Below are 19,626 nucleotides of genomic sequence, written 5' to 3' on the forward strand. Positions count from 1 at the left end.
TCATACCCAAGTTCTGATGGGACAAAGAGATCCCTCTTTGCAGCCCCTCCTGCAGGTGGAGCTTGGTCCCTTGCCTTCGGTCCACAGTGGGCTTAGCTGGGGTCATCAGGAAAGACTTGCTGCGGACAAAGTCAGGTTGCTTCATGGGTTCCTATTAGGAGACAGGAAAGACACATGCTGCCCAGTCACCTGAAGTTCAGATGGGTACAAGCAGAAGCCACCCAAGGTCTCTCTGCCAGCAGGAATCGTGAGGCCGGTGCTTTCTTGGGGGAGCTCTGCTCTGGCCCTTGCTGATGTCCGGCTGTCAGAGCACAGGCAGGCACTCAGACTAGCATGGGCTTCTTCTGGGCACACACGGACATCCTGGTTTCTGCCCTGTCCCCTGTCCCCTGTCCCCTGCCCTCAGCCCCAGATATTGGCCAGCAGGGATCCTATTTGAAAGTCAAAATGAATTGTGTTTGGAAATACTTTTGAGGTTTTTATGATACTTGATATGCTCACAGAGGCCCCAAACCTGATCATTGGTTAATATTTGTTTTATAAATTCTCTAAGTCTGCAGGTTTTCAGGCAAGGGGCCAGTTGAGGTTTGGGTTAGATTGAAGGGAAGCAGGTCCTACTGCAGGCTCTGGCTCATCTCCCCAGATGGATGAAATACCCTATGGATTCACTGTGGTGGCTAGAAGGGAGAACACAAATGCCACGATTCTCAGCTTGCTTTGAAGCACAGCTGTCCGGGTTTGAAAAAGTTGTTTACAGTCCAGACTGCAAAATGGAACTCTGGGTTCTAGCCCTGCAGCCCTGGGTAGCAAGTAAGGAGCCTTGGGAGGCAACCTGTGCAGCAGCAAAAGCAGGGCTGGTTCAACACCACATATGGAATCGAGACAGAGCTTTTGATATAGTTGCTGCATCTAACTGAGAAGTTATTTTAACCCTGTTCCATTTCTCCAGATGCTGCGTTGCCTAGGAGGCAGAGAGCAGAGAGCTAACTCCAACCACCTAAGGGATCCACCTACTTCTCTGCCTCCCTAAAAGCTCAGCACACACCAAAGGCAGACAGCAGCCATCATCACAGGCCCTGGGCTCTATAAAGACCATGCAGGGCATGTGGTCTCATGGGGTCTCAGCCCCTAGCCCCAGCTGGCTGCTCTCTCCTGCATCTACAGAGACAGAAAGGGTTGGCTCTAAGCACCTGGGTTCTCTCAGGTGCCTTGGCTGGCTTTCCTATTTCGGACTTCAGGGCCTGGGCCCCATGCTTGTCCTCCTGGTGGGGTGGCTGCTCCGGGGCTCCTCGCCGCCTCTGTGGAGTGATGGTGATCCAGGGCGGCCCAGGCTGGCCCTCCACTCCAGGCCCCGTTGCTGTGGGAGGCAGACCCTTCTCTGTGGGTAGAGACACAAGGTTGTCAAAACAGTCCTAGTCCCTCCTCAGTCTCACTTTTGCTGCTTCCACACAGAGGACACTATGTGGGGGCAAGGGGAATGGGGGGAGTGGGAGAGGGAAAGATGTTTGGGAGCCTCTCTGGGGAGGCTATTACTTTTCTTTAGGGGGCTTTGTTTTCTCATTTAAAGATTCACCAAGGAAATTATGCTCTTCTAGTCTGAGGCACAAGTGCTCCTATACACACAGTTTAGAGCCAGCTTCCTCCTATGGGATATTTTCTGGAATGACATAAAAGTAAGTGCACAAATAGATAAGATTTCTTTAATATCAGCCTAGTCATTTTGGACTAGTACATACTTTCTGATTTGTTTGGAAGTTGTAGGTACATTATTATCCTCTTTTCTTTTAAAAATTGTAAGCATGCCCTTCATTTGTAAAGAATGACACCAAAAATGACCACAGCTATCTCCCTTAATGCTCTAGAGAGAAGAGAAATGGTACCTTTAAAACTGTAATGTTTTGCTGAATTCTTTCCCGTGTTCATAGTGCTGATCTTGGGTAGTAAGACTGAGGTCGTCCCCTGTACCCCCCTTTTTAACTCTTCTGTATTTTCATATTTTGTATAATGAGAATTTATTACTTGCATCAACAGAAAAAAGAAGCAATTTTATTTGGTTTTTTTCAAGGAAAACTACAGATGAAATAAAAGGCCTCTCGCAGGTTCAAAAGTACATTCTCTCCAAAGTATACTAGATTCAGATGCTGCCCCCAGCCTGCCCCTCTGAGTATCTGCCTCCACCACACAGAACGAAGACTGACATTATCTCCATGCACCAACTCCCGCCCCTCATTTGCCTCCTGCACTGTGCACCCCAGGCAGCCAGGCGAAGGCAGTGTCTGCCTCACAGCAGATGTCCGAGAGGAGTTAGCATCATCATCCTTTGTATTCTGAAATATGCCACCCCTTGTTCTGGTGTGTATGGGGTACCACTGTATTTGTCTATGCTTCTGCTTTCAGTTCAAACCAGAGTACTTTTCTCTCAGTCCCTTGGTCACCAAGGAGGGACAAGGGACGGCTGCCATTGCTCTGAGAACCCCTGTCTCACGCCAGAGCAGAAAATGGGCTAGGGCTTCACACGCTGGGCTCTCCTTGGCCAGGGCAGCTGGGAATGGCTCCCGACCTTCTCCTGGCTGCTCCCTGAGAACCCTGCTCTGTCTCTTTAACTCATCCCTTGTCCCTTCCTGCCTCTTCAGGCTCTTCCTGGCCACTGACTTCTTCCCTGTTGCTTTGTACAATGCTTGGGTCACCTACAGCTCAAAGAAAAAATGTCTCCACTGAGGCTCACCGTTCGCGTGAAGCCTCAGTTCTCCATTCCCCTTTACCCTCACCTCACATGGCCTCTGCTTGTGTCTCTTCAGCTAATTCCTAACCCAGCCACGCCATGAACACTGCGCTATCTGCCCAGCCACTGAACCACAAATACCGATGTCTTTCCCCATTCTCAACTTGCTTTACCCCCTGCAGCTCTGATGTGACCACATAACCTCTCTTGGGAAGCTAGTCCTCCTTGGGTGTTCCCTCTCTAGGTCCTTGTCAGATTCTTGCTCCTAAACCTAGAAATTCTTCCTTGTTCCCGACCTCCACTCTGCATCTCTTCTTCCAAAAGTCTCTCTGGCCCACTCCTGATTTCAATACTCAAATTTGCTCAGATTACTTTCAAATGTCTAATCCAGCCCTATTTTTTATTCTTTAAAAAAATTTTTCATTATTTATAAATTTATTTGGAAAGAAAAGTAGGATGTGAGGAGAGGGAGCTCACCTTAGTAAAGCCAAATTAAAAGTTTAATTATATAAAGTGTATACATAGCGATAAAAAGGGTCTTTGCCATTGTAGGTGAGTTGTATTTTCCTTTATACAGCCCAACATTTCTACTCCCCTTCTTCCCTCCCTTCCATCCATCTATTCTATCCACCCAACTACCAATCCATTGTTTGCTATGGGCAAGGATTGTGTTAAATGCTAAGGTGGAAAAAGAAACAACACATTGTTTCTTCACAAAACTCAAAGTCTAGTGGGAGAGACTAAGTACCAACAAGTAAGCATGGTGGAAATTGGAAAATGCTACAATTTGTGAAATTCCATGTACGCACAGGGCTTAACGCCAGTGGAAGGTTTTGAGGGTGCTGCCTGGGGCTGGGGCCTGGGGGACAGCATACATAAGCTGAGCAGAGGGGCAGGAAAGGCCTCCTAGGTGGAGGGGGCAGAGGCAGGGCGGTCTGCAGGCCTGCCAAAAAGGCTGCCAGGAAGGTGGGGCGACAGAGAAAGGTCCTTCTGGCCTCCATCCTGTCCACATGGAGAGCTTTGAGGGGCTTATCCAGGGGCACACCTCAGCAGGGAGCTGAGGAAGGAGGCTGGGGTCACAGTCCAGAGAGCTGGCAGGGGATTGGATGCCCTGTTCCTGAATCATCCCTTCTCATCCACCAAGGCCCTGCCCAGATGCCAGTTCCTCCATGCAGCCTGCTCTGGTTCCCCAGGTTGACAGTCTGTCCCTCTCCCATTTCTTCTGTAACTCTCTGACATCTGCCCTAATGGTTGGTACTACACATGTCTGGTAGCTGTCTACCCCACTGATACATGCTTTTGGTCATTAGAACATCTTATTTAACACATGGCACATACTACATACCAGGTCCTGTTCTAGTAGTAGCCCATTTATGACATAATTTTACATTTTATTGCTTTTCCAGAGACCCTGGCACACAATAGGCTGGGTGGTTGCATATTTTACAGAAAGTCTGCATTTCTCACTCCTTGCTATCAATCCCTCATTCGCAGAGTTCTCATACTCTTTTCTTAGTTCCTGGACTTTTCTTAAAAGGCTTAAATTCTCACTTCTCCGATCTCTTCTTCACACTCAGTGAAGTCGCCAGTCTTGTCCTCTGCTCTCCCCTGGCCCCAGATGTGGGAGCATTCTGTCCTCGCAGCGGCGCCCAGCGCGTGCTGCTCAGGCGCCTCCGCCTCACCACAGGCAGACTGGACAGAAGGATTTGACTACAGGCTGAAACTCATTACCTCAGTCAATACAATATTCTGAGTAATTTGGTCAAAACAAAGTGTACATAGAGAGAAAATTTCTATCCCAGTTTTTAATCCACAGGCAGAACAGTAGCTATGCAATGCCAAGGCAGCCGCGGCATCTCTGGTGTTGAAGGGGAAGCTCTGGCTGCCTCTCCAGCCCTCCTGTAGCTCAGCATGGGGTGCCAGACACACACGTCCCTCTTATCATGAGGGCACAAGACATAGCTTTGATGAGTTCCTATGCCATGCAATTGGGTTACTCTCTTTGAGCCAAAAAGAGTGTTTAAAACTGACCGGAGAAAGTTCTGTGAACAGGGGACTGCAGTGTTCCTGGGAACTGTGGTGAGAGGAGGCCCTCAGACGAGGCTGGGGACCCCCAAGGGTGTGCCAAGGCCAGGGACTGTGTTCAAGGCTCACATCTCACACCTGAGGCAAATCATATTCTTTCTCCTTCCAGTCTGCTCATGGGAACAGCAGTCTCGTCAACGAGGCAACTACGTTCAGTGTGGCAAAAGCTGGTGGTTTTCCTTTCTTCCACCAAGAGTGTGCTGGCAGATTTCACTGTGAGTGGAGAAGGGTCGCTGCTGCATCGCCTGTCTGTGGGGGAGTGTGTGCCCACATGTCTGCGTTCATGGGCAGACCCACGAGAGGGAGTACGGGCCACAGCTGGGCCATGCCGTGTCAGTGCTGGACAAGCTACCTGGGATGGTAGTGTCTGCTAATGCTGGACCAGGCATATGGCCAGGATCTGTCACCAATTGTTTCTCCCTTTTCTGGTTCTACCACTTCTTTAGCCTGAGTGATTGTCTTTCCTTGCTTCCTGTACTTTCTTTTCCCACTTTCTCCTTGTCAGGAGTGCAAGTAGGCCAGAGGGACCCTGATAGCCTCTGGACCCTTTCATAGCCTCACAGGGACAGGGCACAGGTGGTAGACAGGGCCCACACACCAGGAAGAAGGGAGAAAACCATGACAGCTCCCAACCATGATTCAGAAAGGCCTGAGATTCCACCTGGAGCCTCAGGTAACCTACAGGTACATCCCTGTCGTGGTTGGGATGCAAAGGCAGAGCAGCTGGGTGATGAGCAATCCTGCTGTATGGCAGAAGGCCTTAGCAGCCACTCTCCTCTGCACCCCCACACCCTGCACCTGGCCCCCACAGCAGGCAGGGGCAAGGTTTATGTGGTGTGTGTAGGCAAAGGGAAGGATTAGGCAAGTTTCAGGGGCCAAAAACCTTTCACTGTATCATTTCTAGAGCAGGAACATCCAGGGTCAAGGTTCTACCATAAAATAGCTTCTGAGATCAAACATATTCAAAATGTCATTAATTCCAGATAACATAGATGTGGCACCTGATTAAATAAAAGGTGAAAATACTTCGTTTACCTCCTTCTGCCTCAAGACACAATTCTTTTTTTTTCTTTTTTTTTAAATTTTTATTGTTATGCAGTTACAGTTGTATGCCTTTTCTCCCCGTCCCTCCACCCCACCCCAGCCTTCTAACCAATCATTTGTATCAGGAAGAGCTAAAATTAGCCATTCAGAAACCTTTATGTCAAGCTATTTCTAGATATTGAACCACCCCTCTGTGAGAGATGCCTCTTATTGCTTAATTTTGACTTACTGATTTGGTGATGGTTCTTCTTTTTTTTTTTTTTTCTTTTCTCTTTTGGTACTTACTAAAATTCAGCCTTAAGGTAGCGTTTCCATCATGCACAAAAACTCCTCTAATGTCCAGTGGAGGAAGAGACAGTGGGACTCTAACGGTGGTCTACACCCCGTATGGCAGGCAGGACACAACGGTGAGTCTGCAAGCTGGGAGTTGTCAAGAGCTCTCTCTCCTCAGTGAGAGGCATGAGCTGTGCTGTATGAACTGCTGGGATTTCTTGGCTTTTGGCTAAGAAAGTAAAGTAGATGCTCTGCCTTAAGCTAACACAGCAGGACAGCAGGATTCTTGTGCCTTTTAAAACCTTGGTACAGGCTGCCAGTTTTGAAGAGGCAACTTTTAAGAACCTTTTTCCTATCATGAAATGTCCTCCTTGTTTATAAAAGTACTCATGCACATTGTACAAACTCAGGGAGCAGATAAACGTGTAAAGAAGAAGAAAAAGTTTTCCGTAAGTCAACGACCAGCAGCACTGTGTTAATACTTTGGCACACTCCTTCCAATCTATTTTTGTTATGCTGTTATCTTAAAAACACATTGCAAGAGCTCATTCATAGCCCTTCAAAGCATTTTCCATGGAAGGACAGACCCAACTATGCTCTCTACGATTTCTGATCTGACAGGGGTGCATCATCCACACTAGCTGAAGCCAGAGCAGTGCCTTGGTGCTTTGGTGACAGGGCATCTGCCTGTTTCTGTCCCGCCCCCAGGTCCTCTGCCAGGCCCTGGTTTACATGGAGCTGACGAGGTGTGTCCATAGGCACTAGGGGATTGCTGGGGTGGGGAGGGCCTCACCCACACTGAGCATTTACATCCGATTTCCTGTATGAAAGTTGAGGTTGTTTTTTTAAAGCAATTATTGATCTATTGTCAGTTTTGCCTTACAGAGACAGCTCCTGATCAATACATGCTGGCAGTCTGCAGTGGCCCTTCGCGGGGGCTGCCCAGGGCCAGGCTGTGTGATCTCACCAGAGAACCTGGCAGCTTCCGTGCTCGTGCGAACATTTATCTCACAGCCATGCTGAGCATTCTGAGGCTGAGCCAGGGCTTTCCACAGAGCAAGCTCTTGTTCGTAACATGCACGATGGGGCTGTGCTCTAGTTCCACCTCCAGGTTAAACCTAGCACTGTTCCTGCCCTTACCAATTCAACAAATGCAGTTGGTCCTCAGTGTTTGAAAATTCTGTATTTGGGGGTTTTCCTACTTGCTAAAATGTATTTGAAACCCCCCAATCGGTACTTGTGATCCCTCATGGTCATTTGCAGACATGCACAGAGCAGTAAGGTTATGCACTGATCAGCCGGTAAAAATGCTGTGACTGGAGGCTTGCAGGAACCTCACACGGTATCTCCCCAGGAGCAATGGTTCAGTATCTGCTAATTCAGCAATTGCGATGACATTGTAGAGCATAGCTACTGCAAATCAAGGAACTGACTGTACTTGGTAAGAGCCCACCGGGCACCAGGCCCTGTGGTAGACACCGAGACCACGGAGAGGAAGGATCTTGCTAACCTAACACGTCTTTCCAATGCGCCACACACACGCTTTCCTGCAAGAGCAATTATGAATAGTGGGATCCGAAGTCCAGGAATGAATTCCAGAGCCCACTGGAAGGGGGCATGGGAGGTGCCTCTGGGTACTGGTCTCATTGGTTTTTGGTTGGTGTGGTCGGTGTGTGAATCCTAAGCATGAAAAATCAATGTATGAATCACACCTGTATTTGGATGTGTGGGGCTGGTCCCATGCAGACATGTTTACTGGGGTGCCCCAAGGCTCAGCTGCCTTGACCATAGCTTGACTTCGGGTGCTGCACTGAGCCCTCAGCATGTCAAGGCTGGCAGGTATCCCAGAGTTCTCCAGCCCAACCCTCACATCTCGTAGTGGAGACCCAGGAGCCAGTGACAGGCTCAGAGCCCAAAGTTGTGATTGAGGAGCTGGATAGAAAGTCCATTTGCTCAACCACTACTCTCTGTATGATCAGTACAGCCTCTGAGCAGAAGACAATGACCAAAGTCCATTTGAGCACAAAGTTCGCTGGTCTCCATTACCTGTCAGGTGATATAATGGGAACTTACAAGTATATAGGGATGGAAAGGCACTGTTATTTGAAAATAATTTTGAGTTACAGCAGGCAAAGGAGAAAAAGTAGTGAAACTATTATACTACATGGCCCCCTTTTACAATTTGAAATGTACACAAACACCCTGCCTTGGATTCCTGGAGGAGCTCCAGGGATAGCTGGAATCCTGCAAGAGCTGTTTCAAGCGGCCATTTGGAGAATGTCATGAATTCGAGGGATGGTCTCCATCCACAGACTTGGATTTTCCTCTCTTTAGTACAGCTGAGCCCCTCCCCTACTTCTCCACGAATGGGGAAATTTCTCCTGACCAAAGAAATGCCAACAGATAAGGTTTATTTGGTCTTGATTTTCAGAGCAGGATCATGTTCCCAACGACCCACACAACTCCCTTTGTAATGTAAGGATATATTCAATCCCATTTCAGAGATAGGACGCAGTGTCTCGTGAAGTACAGGCCTTGTTTAGGGCTACACAGCCAACACGTCATGTAGGGGCATCGGAATACAGGCTTTTTGATTGCCAATCTTCACCCACTACATCACAACGTTCCTACACACCATACCCTCTGCATTATCACCCATCACTGAGCGGTGAACAATAGTCAGTCAGCCTCAGCACTACTGAGATTTTGGGCTGGGTGATCCCCAGTTGAGGGCTGCCCTGTGCACTGTGGTGTGTGTAACTGCTACCGCCGGAAGGGTATGGCTGCAGGGGGTCTCCTGGCTCCTCCCACAGTCTACTCATTGTGTGCCTTTGGGCAAGTTCTTCCACTCTCCCATTTATGAAATAGGACTGTTGTTGGAAATTAAACTGTAAAGCATCTGATACGACACTTGGCACTCAGTAAGTGCTAAATATACTTTAGCTATTGTTGTCATTAGCTACCCACTTACTACCCATGTGTGCAAGTCATGGGTAAATCCACTGCAGACCTTAACTGTGGGAAGCTGATGTTGGAGATGGACATGTGGAAAAACGGGTGAAAGTATGACGGTGCTCTGACACCAAGGACATGTTCAGGAACAGCACAAGCCTGACAGAGTCTCAGAAAAATGTTACTTGCTAACGACAGCCCTGAAGCGGAGGATGACCTAACGAGTGCTGTTCAGCAGGACTTCCTCGACGACGGGAAGCTGGCTGTGCTGTTGGCTAGTCATGTGCCACCTCTGAGCCCTGGACATGCAGCCAGTATGAGAGAGGAACTGAACTTTTAAATTTAACTTAAGTTCATTCCTGTTCACATTTAAACTGTAACTGTGTCCTCATCCCAGACGTACTGCACCAGAATCTTCGTGTTAACAAGCTCTGTAAGTTTATTAAGTGCTGCTCTGGAAAAGGTTCCTCAGTGCTAGACACGTTAGACTCACCTGCGGAGCCTTCCAAGTTTCCAGCCAGAGGGAGCCTTGAGGGAGAGCCCACAGTGTCCCCTTTCTGGCCAATACAAAATGCCAGAGAACCGGGCTGATCAACTGGCCTGGAAACCAGCTGGGCCCCCTGCCTTGCATCTGGACATCCACTCCCAGGGCTGCCATGCTGGCGCCCACACAGTCCCCATCTTTGGCCTCTGCTCTCAGGCTTTCTGGCACCCTCTGTCCTCAGCCCTCAGACGGGCCCCTGTCAGGGGAGCTCACCCACTTCTGTCATGAAGACACGGCCTGCCCTCTTCAAACCCGCTTTTCTCCCACTGCACCGAGCCCTGGGATAACTGCACAGAGGGCTTCAGTCTCCACACAAGGTTCATGGCTGCCCTAGACAAAGGGCTGGATGCCCCCCGAAGTGACACCAATGCAGCTGATGGACAGCAGGGGACATTGCTGATCTACACTCTAGGAGGTGGGCTGCACCCTGCAGGACCTGGCTGCGGGCCCTCAGGTCCCAGACAGAACAGAGCATAGCTCGACCCTGATCTCTGACAGACCCCTGCCCAAGGTGGGAACTGGGAGATTTGCAGCAGTTTCCTGGTCACCCTCAGGTCCTAGTGGTCACTGAGGTCACTGCAGAACAGTGCGTAGCCTCTGGGCCGAGTCAGCATTAAATCTCCTGTCCCCTTCGTGCAGGTGTCTGAGCTGGGATGGGGACTCCTTTCCCAAGGGCCGTGGGTCTGGATAGGTGGGGAGGTGGCAGAGGACAGGCAGGGCTCTCAGTGGACTTTGTCCTGCCTGGGCCAAGCTGAGTCTGAAACGGTGGGATTCTCCTCCACCACTGTGCCTCTGTGGCTGTGACTCAGTGTTCCCCCAGCTCCTGTGACCTGGTGGCCTTTGCCCTCTCCATAAGGCAGGGCTCTGGGAGCACAGGCTGGTTGTGTGGCCCCTGGTAGTGGAGCCCAGCTCCCCAGGAAGTACCAGCGAAGCCTCCCCTCCTTTCCCTGAAGACAGCATGAGGGAGATTCCTGGTGCTGCCCCACTGAGCCGGGGCCTCCCAGAACTGCAGCTGTGCTCTCAGAGTGTTTTGCAAACCCCCTTTCTTCCTTTCCCCTCTCAGGACCCATGTGTGTTCTTGGGGTGGTGGGTGGTGGTTCATGACTCCCCACAATAGTCTGCACACACGCTCTCTACACCAGGAAGAATTCCATTCCACATACTGTTCTATGTGGCCTGGAGGATGATATCTTGGTACATCTTAGGAAAATGGGACTGAACTGTATGAAACTGTATCACATTAAAATGCTTTTGCTGCCCTAACTATCACTAACCTCGTTTGACAAAGGAGGACGTTAAGACTCAGAGATTAAGAAATATACGAGATCAGAATCTCACAGCACCTGGAAGTGGATCTGGGCATAAAATCTCCAAACCCAGGCTCTACCACCTCACTACCCAGCCCCCTGCCTTGCTAGCTTCCCTCCCCGACATTGCACCTGGTCGTAAGAGCATGGCCAAGGGCTACCCACCAAAGGACAGGCGTCCCGGGCACAGGTCCTTGGCAGAGTAAACAAACCCTGCTATTTTCAGGGAACTCAAATTCAGGGGCAAGGCGCAGTGTGCTCAGAGAGAGCAAGGGTGTGCGCAGCGTGCAGAAGGGAGCTGGTGGCAGGGGTGAGGCTGGAGACATCGGAGGGAATGCAGTCGTGGCAGGCAAACTCGGGAAGGCAGGACTGTTGACTACGGCCCAAATCTCAAACGCCTTAGACGCCTTACCTCGGAGTTTAAATCTTATTCTACATGCATCACAAAATAGCACTGAGAATCTTTTAAAGAGGAAAGCTCTACGTTAGACCCACGACTTGGGAAAAGAGGCTGAGACGAGAGAGTTGGGGGAGGAGGTGCTGTCGAAGTCAGGTTAAAGGTGGTGAAGGCTGATGTGGGGACAGGGTTGGGGAGGACAAAGACATTTAGTATTAGGATGACCAGGACTTTCTGACCAAGGTGTAAAACATAGCTAACCATCTGCATCCATCAGACTGAAAAACAATTTAAGAGTCGGACAACATTTGGTGATGTCCATCTGTTTAAATGCTGAATGATGACTGTTGAGATAGAGGAGAGAAAGAGTCTCTGTCCTGCTCAGAAAAGTGTGATCCAGGCCCAACTTCACGGAGGGTCATCTGAAGCTCGTTTTCTGTTAATTTAAAATTGCACATGCTCCGTGAACCAGAAAACCCAATGTTAAGCATCAATCCTAGAGAAACAATCAGGTGAATACACAGAGGTGAAATGGACAAGCATGGTCATCTCTAGTGCCCTGATCTCTCTGCCACCTCCACCAGCCCTTTATCCGCTGGCATGTGCTCTCTGCATTTGGCCCTGGTTTTAAACTGTATCCATGGGAGGGCCGGGGTGGGTGTGTTTACCCCACGTTGGGCAGAAGTACAAGTCCCTTTTTATGTGATCGTTTAAGCAGAATTACAAGGTGATTTTTCCTATATTTTTTTTGCCTTTCAGTATATCCCATGTTAAATGTTTTCAATGACTCCGAGGTCTCTGGCTTGTGTACCCAGATAGATGGGGTACTGAGAAGGGCAATGGTCTGGGGTGGGCGAGGGGCTGATAAACTGAATTACGAATGTTGAGATGCCAAGTTGGGGTCGTCCACAGATGGTTAGGGGCCGCGAGAGTCAAGGGGAGAGCGGACGTCAGGAAACAGATGGGAATCCGTGATGTGTCATGTCCTGTGAGGGGGGGTCAGTGAGACATTTGTGGTTTGAGGAGCACAGCAAAGATGGGGAATGGAGGCCAGAGGGCTGACCACACTTGCTCAGGAAGGGACCCTGAAGGGAAGGATAAGGTAAAAAGAAATGTAGGTGTGAACAAGGCTGGTTTTCTTTAAGAATTCAAGACATATGAATATATTTTTAGCATGATACTAAAAATATCCATCCTCCTTGTACTCCACTCAAATGAACCTCAATACATTGAAATAACTGTCATTAAGTGACAGTCTCTTTGAGTTCATTTCCTCCGGAAAATGTCCTTGCCATCCAGAGATAAGACGGGCATCTAACACTCCCCCATGACATCCAGCTGCCACCTGCCTCCTCCTCGAGGGCCAGGGCCTGTGCTTTCCCTCTGGGGCAGCACTGTGCTGTGCACGTGGCAGGGGCACGAAATTTCTGCTGAAAGAACAGACTCGTGAAGGAGTGAGTCTGAGAATCTAGAAAAAGGGTCAGAAACCTGAGTGTGTCCCTGTGTCACCTGTCCAGTCTGGATGGAATAAGCTGGCCTGGAGGCTGAGACTGGCTACCAAATGGGGCCCCAGGTGGGGGTGGCAATTTGTCCAGCCACTGTCCAGAATATCTACCCTGTGACCACAACTATGTAAAAATAAAGCACACACACACAAAAGAAAAACTAGAAGGAAATCCAACAGGGATGACACCTAGAGAGTAGACTCCAAAGTGATTATTTTTTCTACGTACTTTCTGTATTTTACCATTTTTCTATAAAAGAATCTCTGACTGCTCTGTTCTAATTCTAAACCTGTGCACAGGAAGCTGTAATTTAGACTCTGGGCTGAGCTAGCCCAACAGGAGGATGGGCAACGTCCTGCACACATGAACAAGTCTGACAACCCCGCGCCACCCGCCTGCCAGGCACCAACAGGTGTCCTGTGGTACAAGAGCACAAACATGGCACTGGGCTTGCAGTCACCACCTCAAGATGGCCCTGCGAGGCCCAGTCCACTTGGCAAGCTGGGATCCTCTGTTTATTGCAACTGCAATTGAATTCTCCCAGCTGCCCTTGCTGAGGAGTGTCACAGGCCTTCAAAGAAGAAAGACAGAGTGTGGAGGGGAGGAGAAAGAGTAAGCAGGAGTGCTGGGGGCCTAAAGCAGCTTTAGTCCCTGAGGCAGAACTGTGCACCTGTCTGGGACACCTCAGTACCTGACTTGATGATTTGTACCCCTGGAAAAGGGACGGGGAAGGTGGCAGCCCATTGGAAGCTCTGGGTAAAGTGCCTGTCCCTACAAGATAATAAACAGCAATAATTAGGACTTTCTGGAAAACTGAGCAATACTGTTATTAAACTTTCCTGATCTGTATGTTTTATATAAACTAAATTGCCTTCGGCTGCTATAATTTGTGAGGGATGAGGATGACAGTATCAGTAATAATAACGAACTAAACCTCAAGCAGACCCAATGTCTGGGAACGGCGTTGAGGCTGCTTTACTGGCGGGGGTCAGCAGTACAGGCCTTGGGACCCTGCTCCGGTCTGCATGAGGCAGCCCTGCACTCTAAGGTTCGCGGGCACCAGGCAGTAGCCACAGCCTGTCCTAGCACTTGTCCCTGAAATGCCACCCTCCTTGGGAGGGTCAGTTCCCAAAAGATTGTGGGTAATTCTTTCCCTCCTGTTTGCACTGAAATGAAAATCACCATCGGTGCCCATAACCTAGATTCTTTCACTCTGGAATTCACCTGAATTGGTTATCTCTGTGGCTCAGAGAATGTTAATACACATAGATGGACAAGACAATTCTCTGTTTCTATTTAAGCAAGGCTGTTAATAAATAAATACTGTATTGCATTTTATAAAAAGCCCAGGGCCTCTAACTGCTGATCCACCCAGGCATTTGACAGTGAACAGAGCCCAGCTCCGGTGGCACAGGAAGTCATGAGTCTTCGACGTGTCAAGCACGGATCTCTGAAGCTTCCTCCCCAGATCCTACCACGAACACGAACATGTTGCTTTTACGTTCCGCTCATGCAGCAAGTCACTGACGGCCATTTTCAGTCTTGGGTCATGAAGGTGGATGTCTGGGTTTTTTCTGCACAGAGCAAGTCCCCTCCTTCCTCCCTGTTTCAATCAAAGGCTTTTGAATCACTGCACAACAGCCTCAATAACCTCGCTGGAAACTGGCAGAGTGGATACTCAGCTATGGCTTGGACCTCCCCCAGATCCCTCACCGATTGTCCTAATGTAGTGGTGGCAGCAACATCAAAATATCCTGGTGGAGCCGGGGGGCGGGGGGGCAGGATAAGGAAGGCCACCCGTGCTCTTTGTGGGCATTTTCGTTTTCCTGGCCTTTCTCCCGGGAACTGCCTGCTCCTTGGGTGTCACCTTTGGACCCTGAAGCACTTTGTACACTGCACTATTACTAACTTCCAAAGAAGAGGGAGACAAAAAAGGTTAGAATGGTTTTGAGCCTGTCTTTGGGTTGCTTTGTGTGAGCTATTTCCTTCTTCCTGTGTGTGTTCTCATCCTGCTTGCAGGGTGTGGGGCCCTTAGAATAACTTGGGTTCTATTTTCTTTTGTCCTACAATGCAGTGCTTAAGTGCAGCCCTGGACTTAGAATATCCTGAAAGTTTTGTTTTTTTAAATAAAATTTACAATGAAAAATGACACCCCACCAGGTCCTCATCAAAAATGCACATGACTGCTTTGTGGAGCTACATTCTCTGGAACACTGGTGTCCACTGATGAGGGAGACAGCCAACCAAAGACTCTCCAGCTCCACTGCAAACACCCATTTCCTACAGACTATTTGTTCATCTGAAACACTATAGATAAAAAGTGGGGGCGTTTGTCAAATGTCAAAGATTTAGAAAAGTCATCGATTTTGGCAGTGCTCATTTTAGAAGACAGTTGCTTTAGAAGATTCTTGCATTCTGCCCCCAACCTAACACCGTCTCCCTTTTGGGTCAGGGAGCTAACTAATGCCCACCCTCTGAGGGCTCACACTTGACAAAGGCCGTGACTCCAATAGACAGGGTGCTTCCTGTATGACACTGGGCCTTGGGAACCTAATTACTAAACTGGGGGAACACTTCTTTGGGGGTAAAGGTCAGGACACTAAGTGATAAGAGGAGCCAAATACTTCCTTTACAACCAAGAAGAACATAGGCCCTGGGAGAGCCTCCATCAACCAGAGCACCTGTTCCCAGATCCTGGGCCTCACGGAGTGCCCAAGGTAAACAGTGGAAGCAGCACATGAGTACTCTACAGAGGAGCCCACCTCCTCTTGGGGAAAAATGGCCTGAAAAATGAGTGTGGGCAATTTCTTGACTTCTCTGAACTTACACAAAATCCTGGCATTTGTTTCCCCTTCTCCAATCTCCACTCCTAAGTCTTAATCAAACACGTGAGTGGTACCATGAGAAATTTTGACTTTTTCTTCCAATTCTCTTGTAACAAGGTTTTCACCCAAGTGTTTACACACTTGGTGAATGTTCAGAAAGCCATTCCCACTAATGTGATTTCCCACTGCCCCGCCCTTTCCAAACATGCTCAGGCCAGCCCACTACAGGGCTGGAGCTCTTACCAGTTTCCCGGTGGGGCAACCTTTTCTCCACTGTCCGATTCTCCTTTCTGGGGCCCGGGTGTGGCATGGCCTTCTCCGGCTCTTTGGGGCTGACATCAGGGGACGCAGGCAGGTAGGGGAGGGTAAGGGTCTGCAGAAGTGGCTTCCTGGGCAGGGGTGGCTTGGAGCCCAGCTGCTCTGATGACCGCGCCTTCCCCTTCCCCTGGTCATTAGGGGACCTGGCCCCCCGAATACTGGGGGCCATCCCCACATGACACTTGTCATCTTTCGAGAGCAGAGTTGGTCCTCCTTTTTCTAGCCTGACCTCAGCACTATACCTCTTGATTCCTTTCACTTCCGGCAAGGACACATCTCTGTGTTTGAAAGAGAGAGATGTGGACCGGAGCTTGATGGGGAAGGGGCTTCTGTCCCCCCGTGTGAGTGGCTCCTGGGCAGCAGAGCAGGGGTCACTTGTGACCTGTGTGGTCACCACATCCTGGGGGTTCCGCCCAGGCCCAGCCTGGCTGGCCACCCTGTTCCCTGAGTCCTGAGAGCCACACTCAGCTGGTGAAGGTAGCTCCTGAGGGTCCAGTTTTTGGTTCTGGCACTCCAGAGGCACCTGGAGGTCATCGAGGGCAACCTCACTCCTCCAGGCCAGGCCGCTCCTCAGAAGGGGCAGCCGGATAGTGGAAGGGACAGCAGCGGGGCCCACAGGGCCAGGGTGCCCCAGCCGTCCTCTGTGGCCTGTGCGTGGCCATGCCCGGCCAGAGGACACGGAGAATTTCTTCATGCCCCGTGGCTCACTGCCTCCCCTCCCCATTTTATGCTCCTGTGCCTCCCTTTCAGGACCCTCTTGTGGGGACTCGGCTTGTTCAGCCCTAGGGAGCTCTCGGGGGGTGGCTTCTTTGTCCAGGGCACAGGGGGTGGGCTCCTCTGAAGAGGACTCCAAGGTGGGTGGGGTCAGGGACACACTGAGGCTCCTGCTTGCCACCAGGGCCTTGTGCTTTAAGCAGCTCTTGGGGGCTGGGGGGCTTGGGGCGTGATCCTCAGAACATCCTGTCTCTGCTCCCTTGGGCACTGCCAGTGTCAGCTCCCCCTGCTTCTGTGCATCACGGTCTGGCGTGTCCGGACCGGAGGGGGTGTCCAAGATGACGGCGGGGTTGGTCGCAGGAGGTGTCGTGTCTTCCTCAGGGATGTGGGGTGATAACAAACTCTCAGCATCTCCAGAACCACAGACCACCTCATCAGCTATGTCCTCGGAGAGCGGACATGTGCTTTCAAGAGACAGCTCCTCCCTCTGATTTCTGCTGTTGGGATCAGGGTGTGGGGAGCCTTCTGGCAGAAGTGGGAACTCCAAGCAGGGGGCTGGGCCTGACACAGGCTCCATGACCTCTGGGGTTGCTGGATGGCTGGAGGCATTGTCCCCAGGAGAGCTGTCCTCCTCAGCACTGGCACTGAGCGCTGGGCAGTGCTGCAGGCGTGCCCGTCTCGCACGGGTTCCCCCAGGTGGCAGCATGGTGGCTGGTACCCTGGGCTCAGGGCCTCTGTCCAGGACCACATCCTGCGCTCCAGCACTGGCTTTCTCCTCTGAGCTGAGCGTGAGTAATGGTGTCTCGTCTGATTCCTCCTCCTCGGGGGTGCAGGTCAGGTCACTCAGGGATTCGGACTGTGCCCGCTAGGAGAGGTGAGAGGACAAAGACAGCACCACATACTGATTAGGAAACCTGTGACCATCCCACTTTGTTCAAGGTATCATATGGTTTAAAGGCAGCAGTTGTCTCAGAAGCTGGCACCTGAGTGGACACTCACATCCAGTTGTCTTTTCCTAATCCCTCCCTTACTGGTCTACTTTGGATTCTTGACTCACAAGCTTGGCTTTCAGCAGGACAGTTGGCAGCTATGCCCTCAAAATCAATGTGGCCTAAGGCTCCCATGGCCAAGCCCCAAAACTAGTGGACTGTGCTCTACAGAGCAAAGCAAAGGAAAGGGGACCAAGACCAGGTGGAGGTCTGCCATGTTTTGCACTGTACACTTATTACTTCATTTACTCCTCAATTCATCCCAGTGAGAAAAGGACTGTTACTCCCCGGGGAACTCAGACAGGTCCACACCTTGGTCAAGGACAAGCTGATGACTCCAGTGGAACGCTGCCGCTCTGTAGCCCTGGGCGTCCTTAGAGACGGCCTCCACCTCAATGCTCTCTCCACAGGCCTGCACCCTCATAGTGAGGGCAGACTGGTTTTGCCTAAAACATGATTCCCATCATGTCAAACAGGACCGAGAGTAAACCAAAGTTTATAGGATAAAGTGCACACTTTTCTTTTCAGCTAAATTTAGTCTTATAGTCTCCACTCTTAACTTGTTTCCCCAGCTCCCTACTCAGGTCCAGCCAAGCTCCCACTGCGGCGTCTGAGTAACTCGCCCACACCTCCAGGGTACTGTATATCAGCAGTCCCCAACCTTTTTGGCACCAGGGATCGGTTTCATGGAAGACAATTTTTCCACAGACCCGGGGCGGGGGGATGGTCTGGGGATGATTCAGGCACATTGCATTCAAGCTCACCTCCTGCCATGCAGCCCCATTCCTAACAGGCCACAGAGCAGTACTGGTCCATGGTCTAGGGGTTGGGGACCCCTGCTCTACAGTAACCCCCAAGACTGTCTAAAATGCCACTCCGACAGAAAGCCTTCTTGCTTCTTCCTTGAGGCTTATGAATCTCCCTTCTCTATGAAACCCTAAACTGTCTTGTGGCATTTTTCTTAGATTTAATCAACTTCCTTCTTCCCATGCACAAAGTCAGTTCCTGCTCTCTTAGGAAGCAAAGGAGATCAAGGGAATCATGAAGCATCCAAAGCCATACATGAAAATAACCCAAAGGTAGAGGGCGTTGAGACTGATCTTTAAAAAGTTCATGACACTGGGCTGGAAAGTTACCCAGGCTGTTGCACAAACACAGCTCTCTCCTCCCCCTTTTAGGAAACACTCCAGGTATGTTTGCAGCAGGGTTTTGTTGCTTGTTAATGTTATTTTTAACATTTTCCAGCCAGCATCTCCTTGCTAAAAGGACACAGGATAACTGGAATGTTGGAACAATACTAAGCTATTCTTGTCAAGATGCACAATCCTATTTTTCTGGGTATAAAAAGAAGATGTGTAAGGAAATCTACAGAATTTTCAAAAGCTGCAGCTACAAAGGCATTACTGGCCTTTTGCTGTTACAGGAAATTATTGATGTTGAAACCCTTTTAGGATGTGGGTCACATTTTTTTTAAATGCTTGGAACCCACACTAAGTCAGTACAGAGCAGAGGAGCAGGCCCCACGTGGGCCTACCCCAACCTGAGCCACTGGCAGCTCCGAGGAGGCTCCAGTGGAGGGGCAGGCAGGGAAAAGGCTGGCATGGAACACGGGCTCCAAAGGATAGACTTGGACGCTGAGCAGAGGCTTTGCAGGGAAGAGGCCTCAACTCACCTGGACTCTCTGGCTAGGTACAGCAGCAAGGATGGGTACACCCACTCCACCTCCACCACCTCCCAGTTGCCTCCTCCTCTGGGCCCTCCTGAGAAAGTGGAAGTGGAGGACCATTGCTCAGCCTGCACCGGGATGGGGACTACCCTGGCTGCCTACTCGACTCATCATCCAAGTAGGATACACTGCTGATGAGCAGTGCTGGGGTGAAGGGAGGCACCAGTCTCTGTCTGAGACCTGGGACTTATGGCTGGCAGCTCTGCCAGCCAAGCAACCTTAATC

At 50.2% G+C, this 19,626-nt stretch overlaps 1 protein-coding gene across 5 annotated transcripts in view; it reads right to left on the reverse strand.

Annotated features, from left to right (window-relative positions):
- Positions 1–19,626, reverse strand: part of CRACDL (CRACD like) — a 120,834-nt gene that overhangs the window by 1,587 nt on the left and 99,621 nt on the right. For all 5 annotated transcript variants that reach the window (XM_053925445.2, XM_053925443.1, XM_045204773.2 and 2 more), the window contains 3 exons: positions 15,898–17,551; positions 1,191–1,378; positions 7–151 (listed from right to left, as the gene is read on the reverse strand). In XM_053925445.2, coding sequence (XP_053781420.1) covers positions 7–151; positions 1,191–1,378; positions 15,898–17,551 — 1,987 coding nt within the window. The remainder of the gene's footprint in view (positions 1–6; positions 152–1,190; positions 1,379–15,897; positions 17,552–19,626) is intronic.

This window comes from Desmodus rotundus, chromosome 5, assembly GCF_022682495.2.
Source record: "Desmodus rotundus isolate HL8 chromosome 5, HLdesRot8A.1, whole genome shotgun sequence".
NCBI classification, from domain to species: domain Eukaryota; kingdom Metazoa; phylum Chordata; class Mammalia; order Chiroptera; family Phyllostomidae; genus Desmodus; species Desmodus rotundus.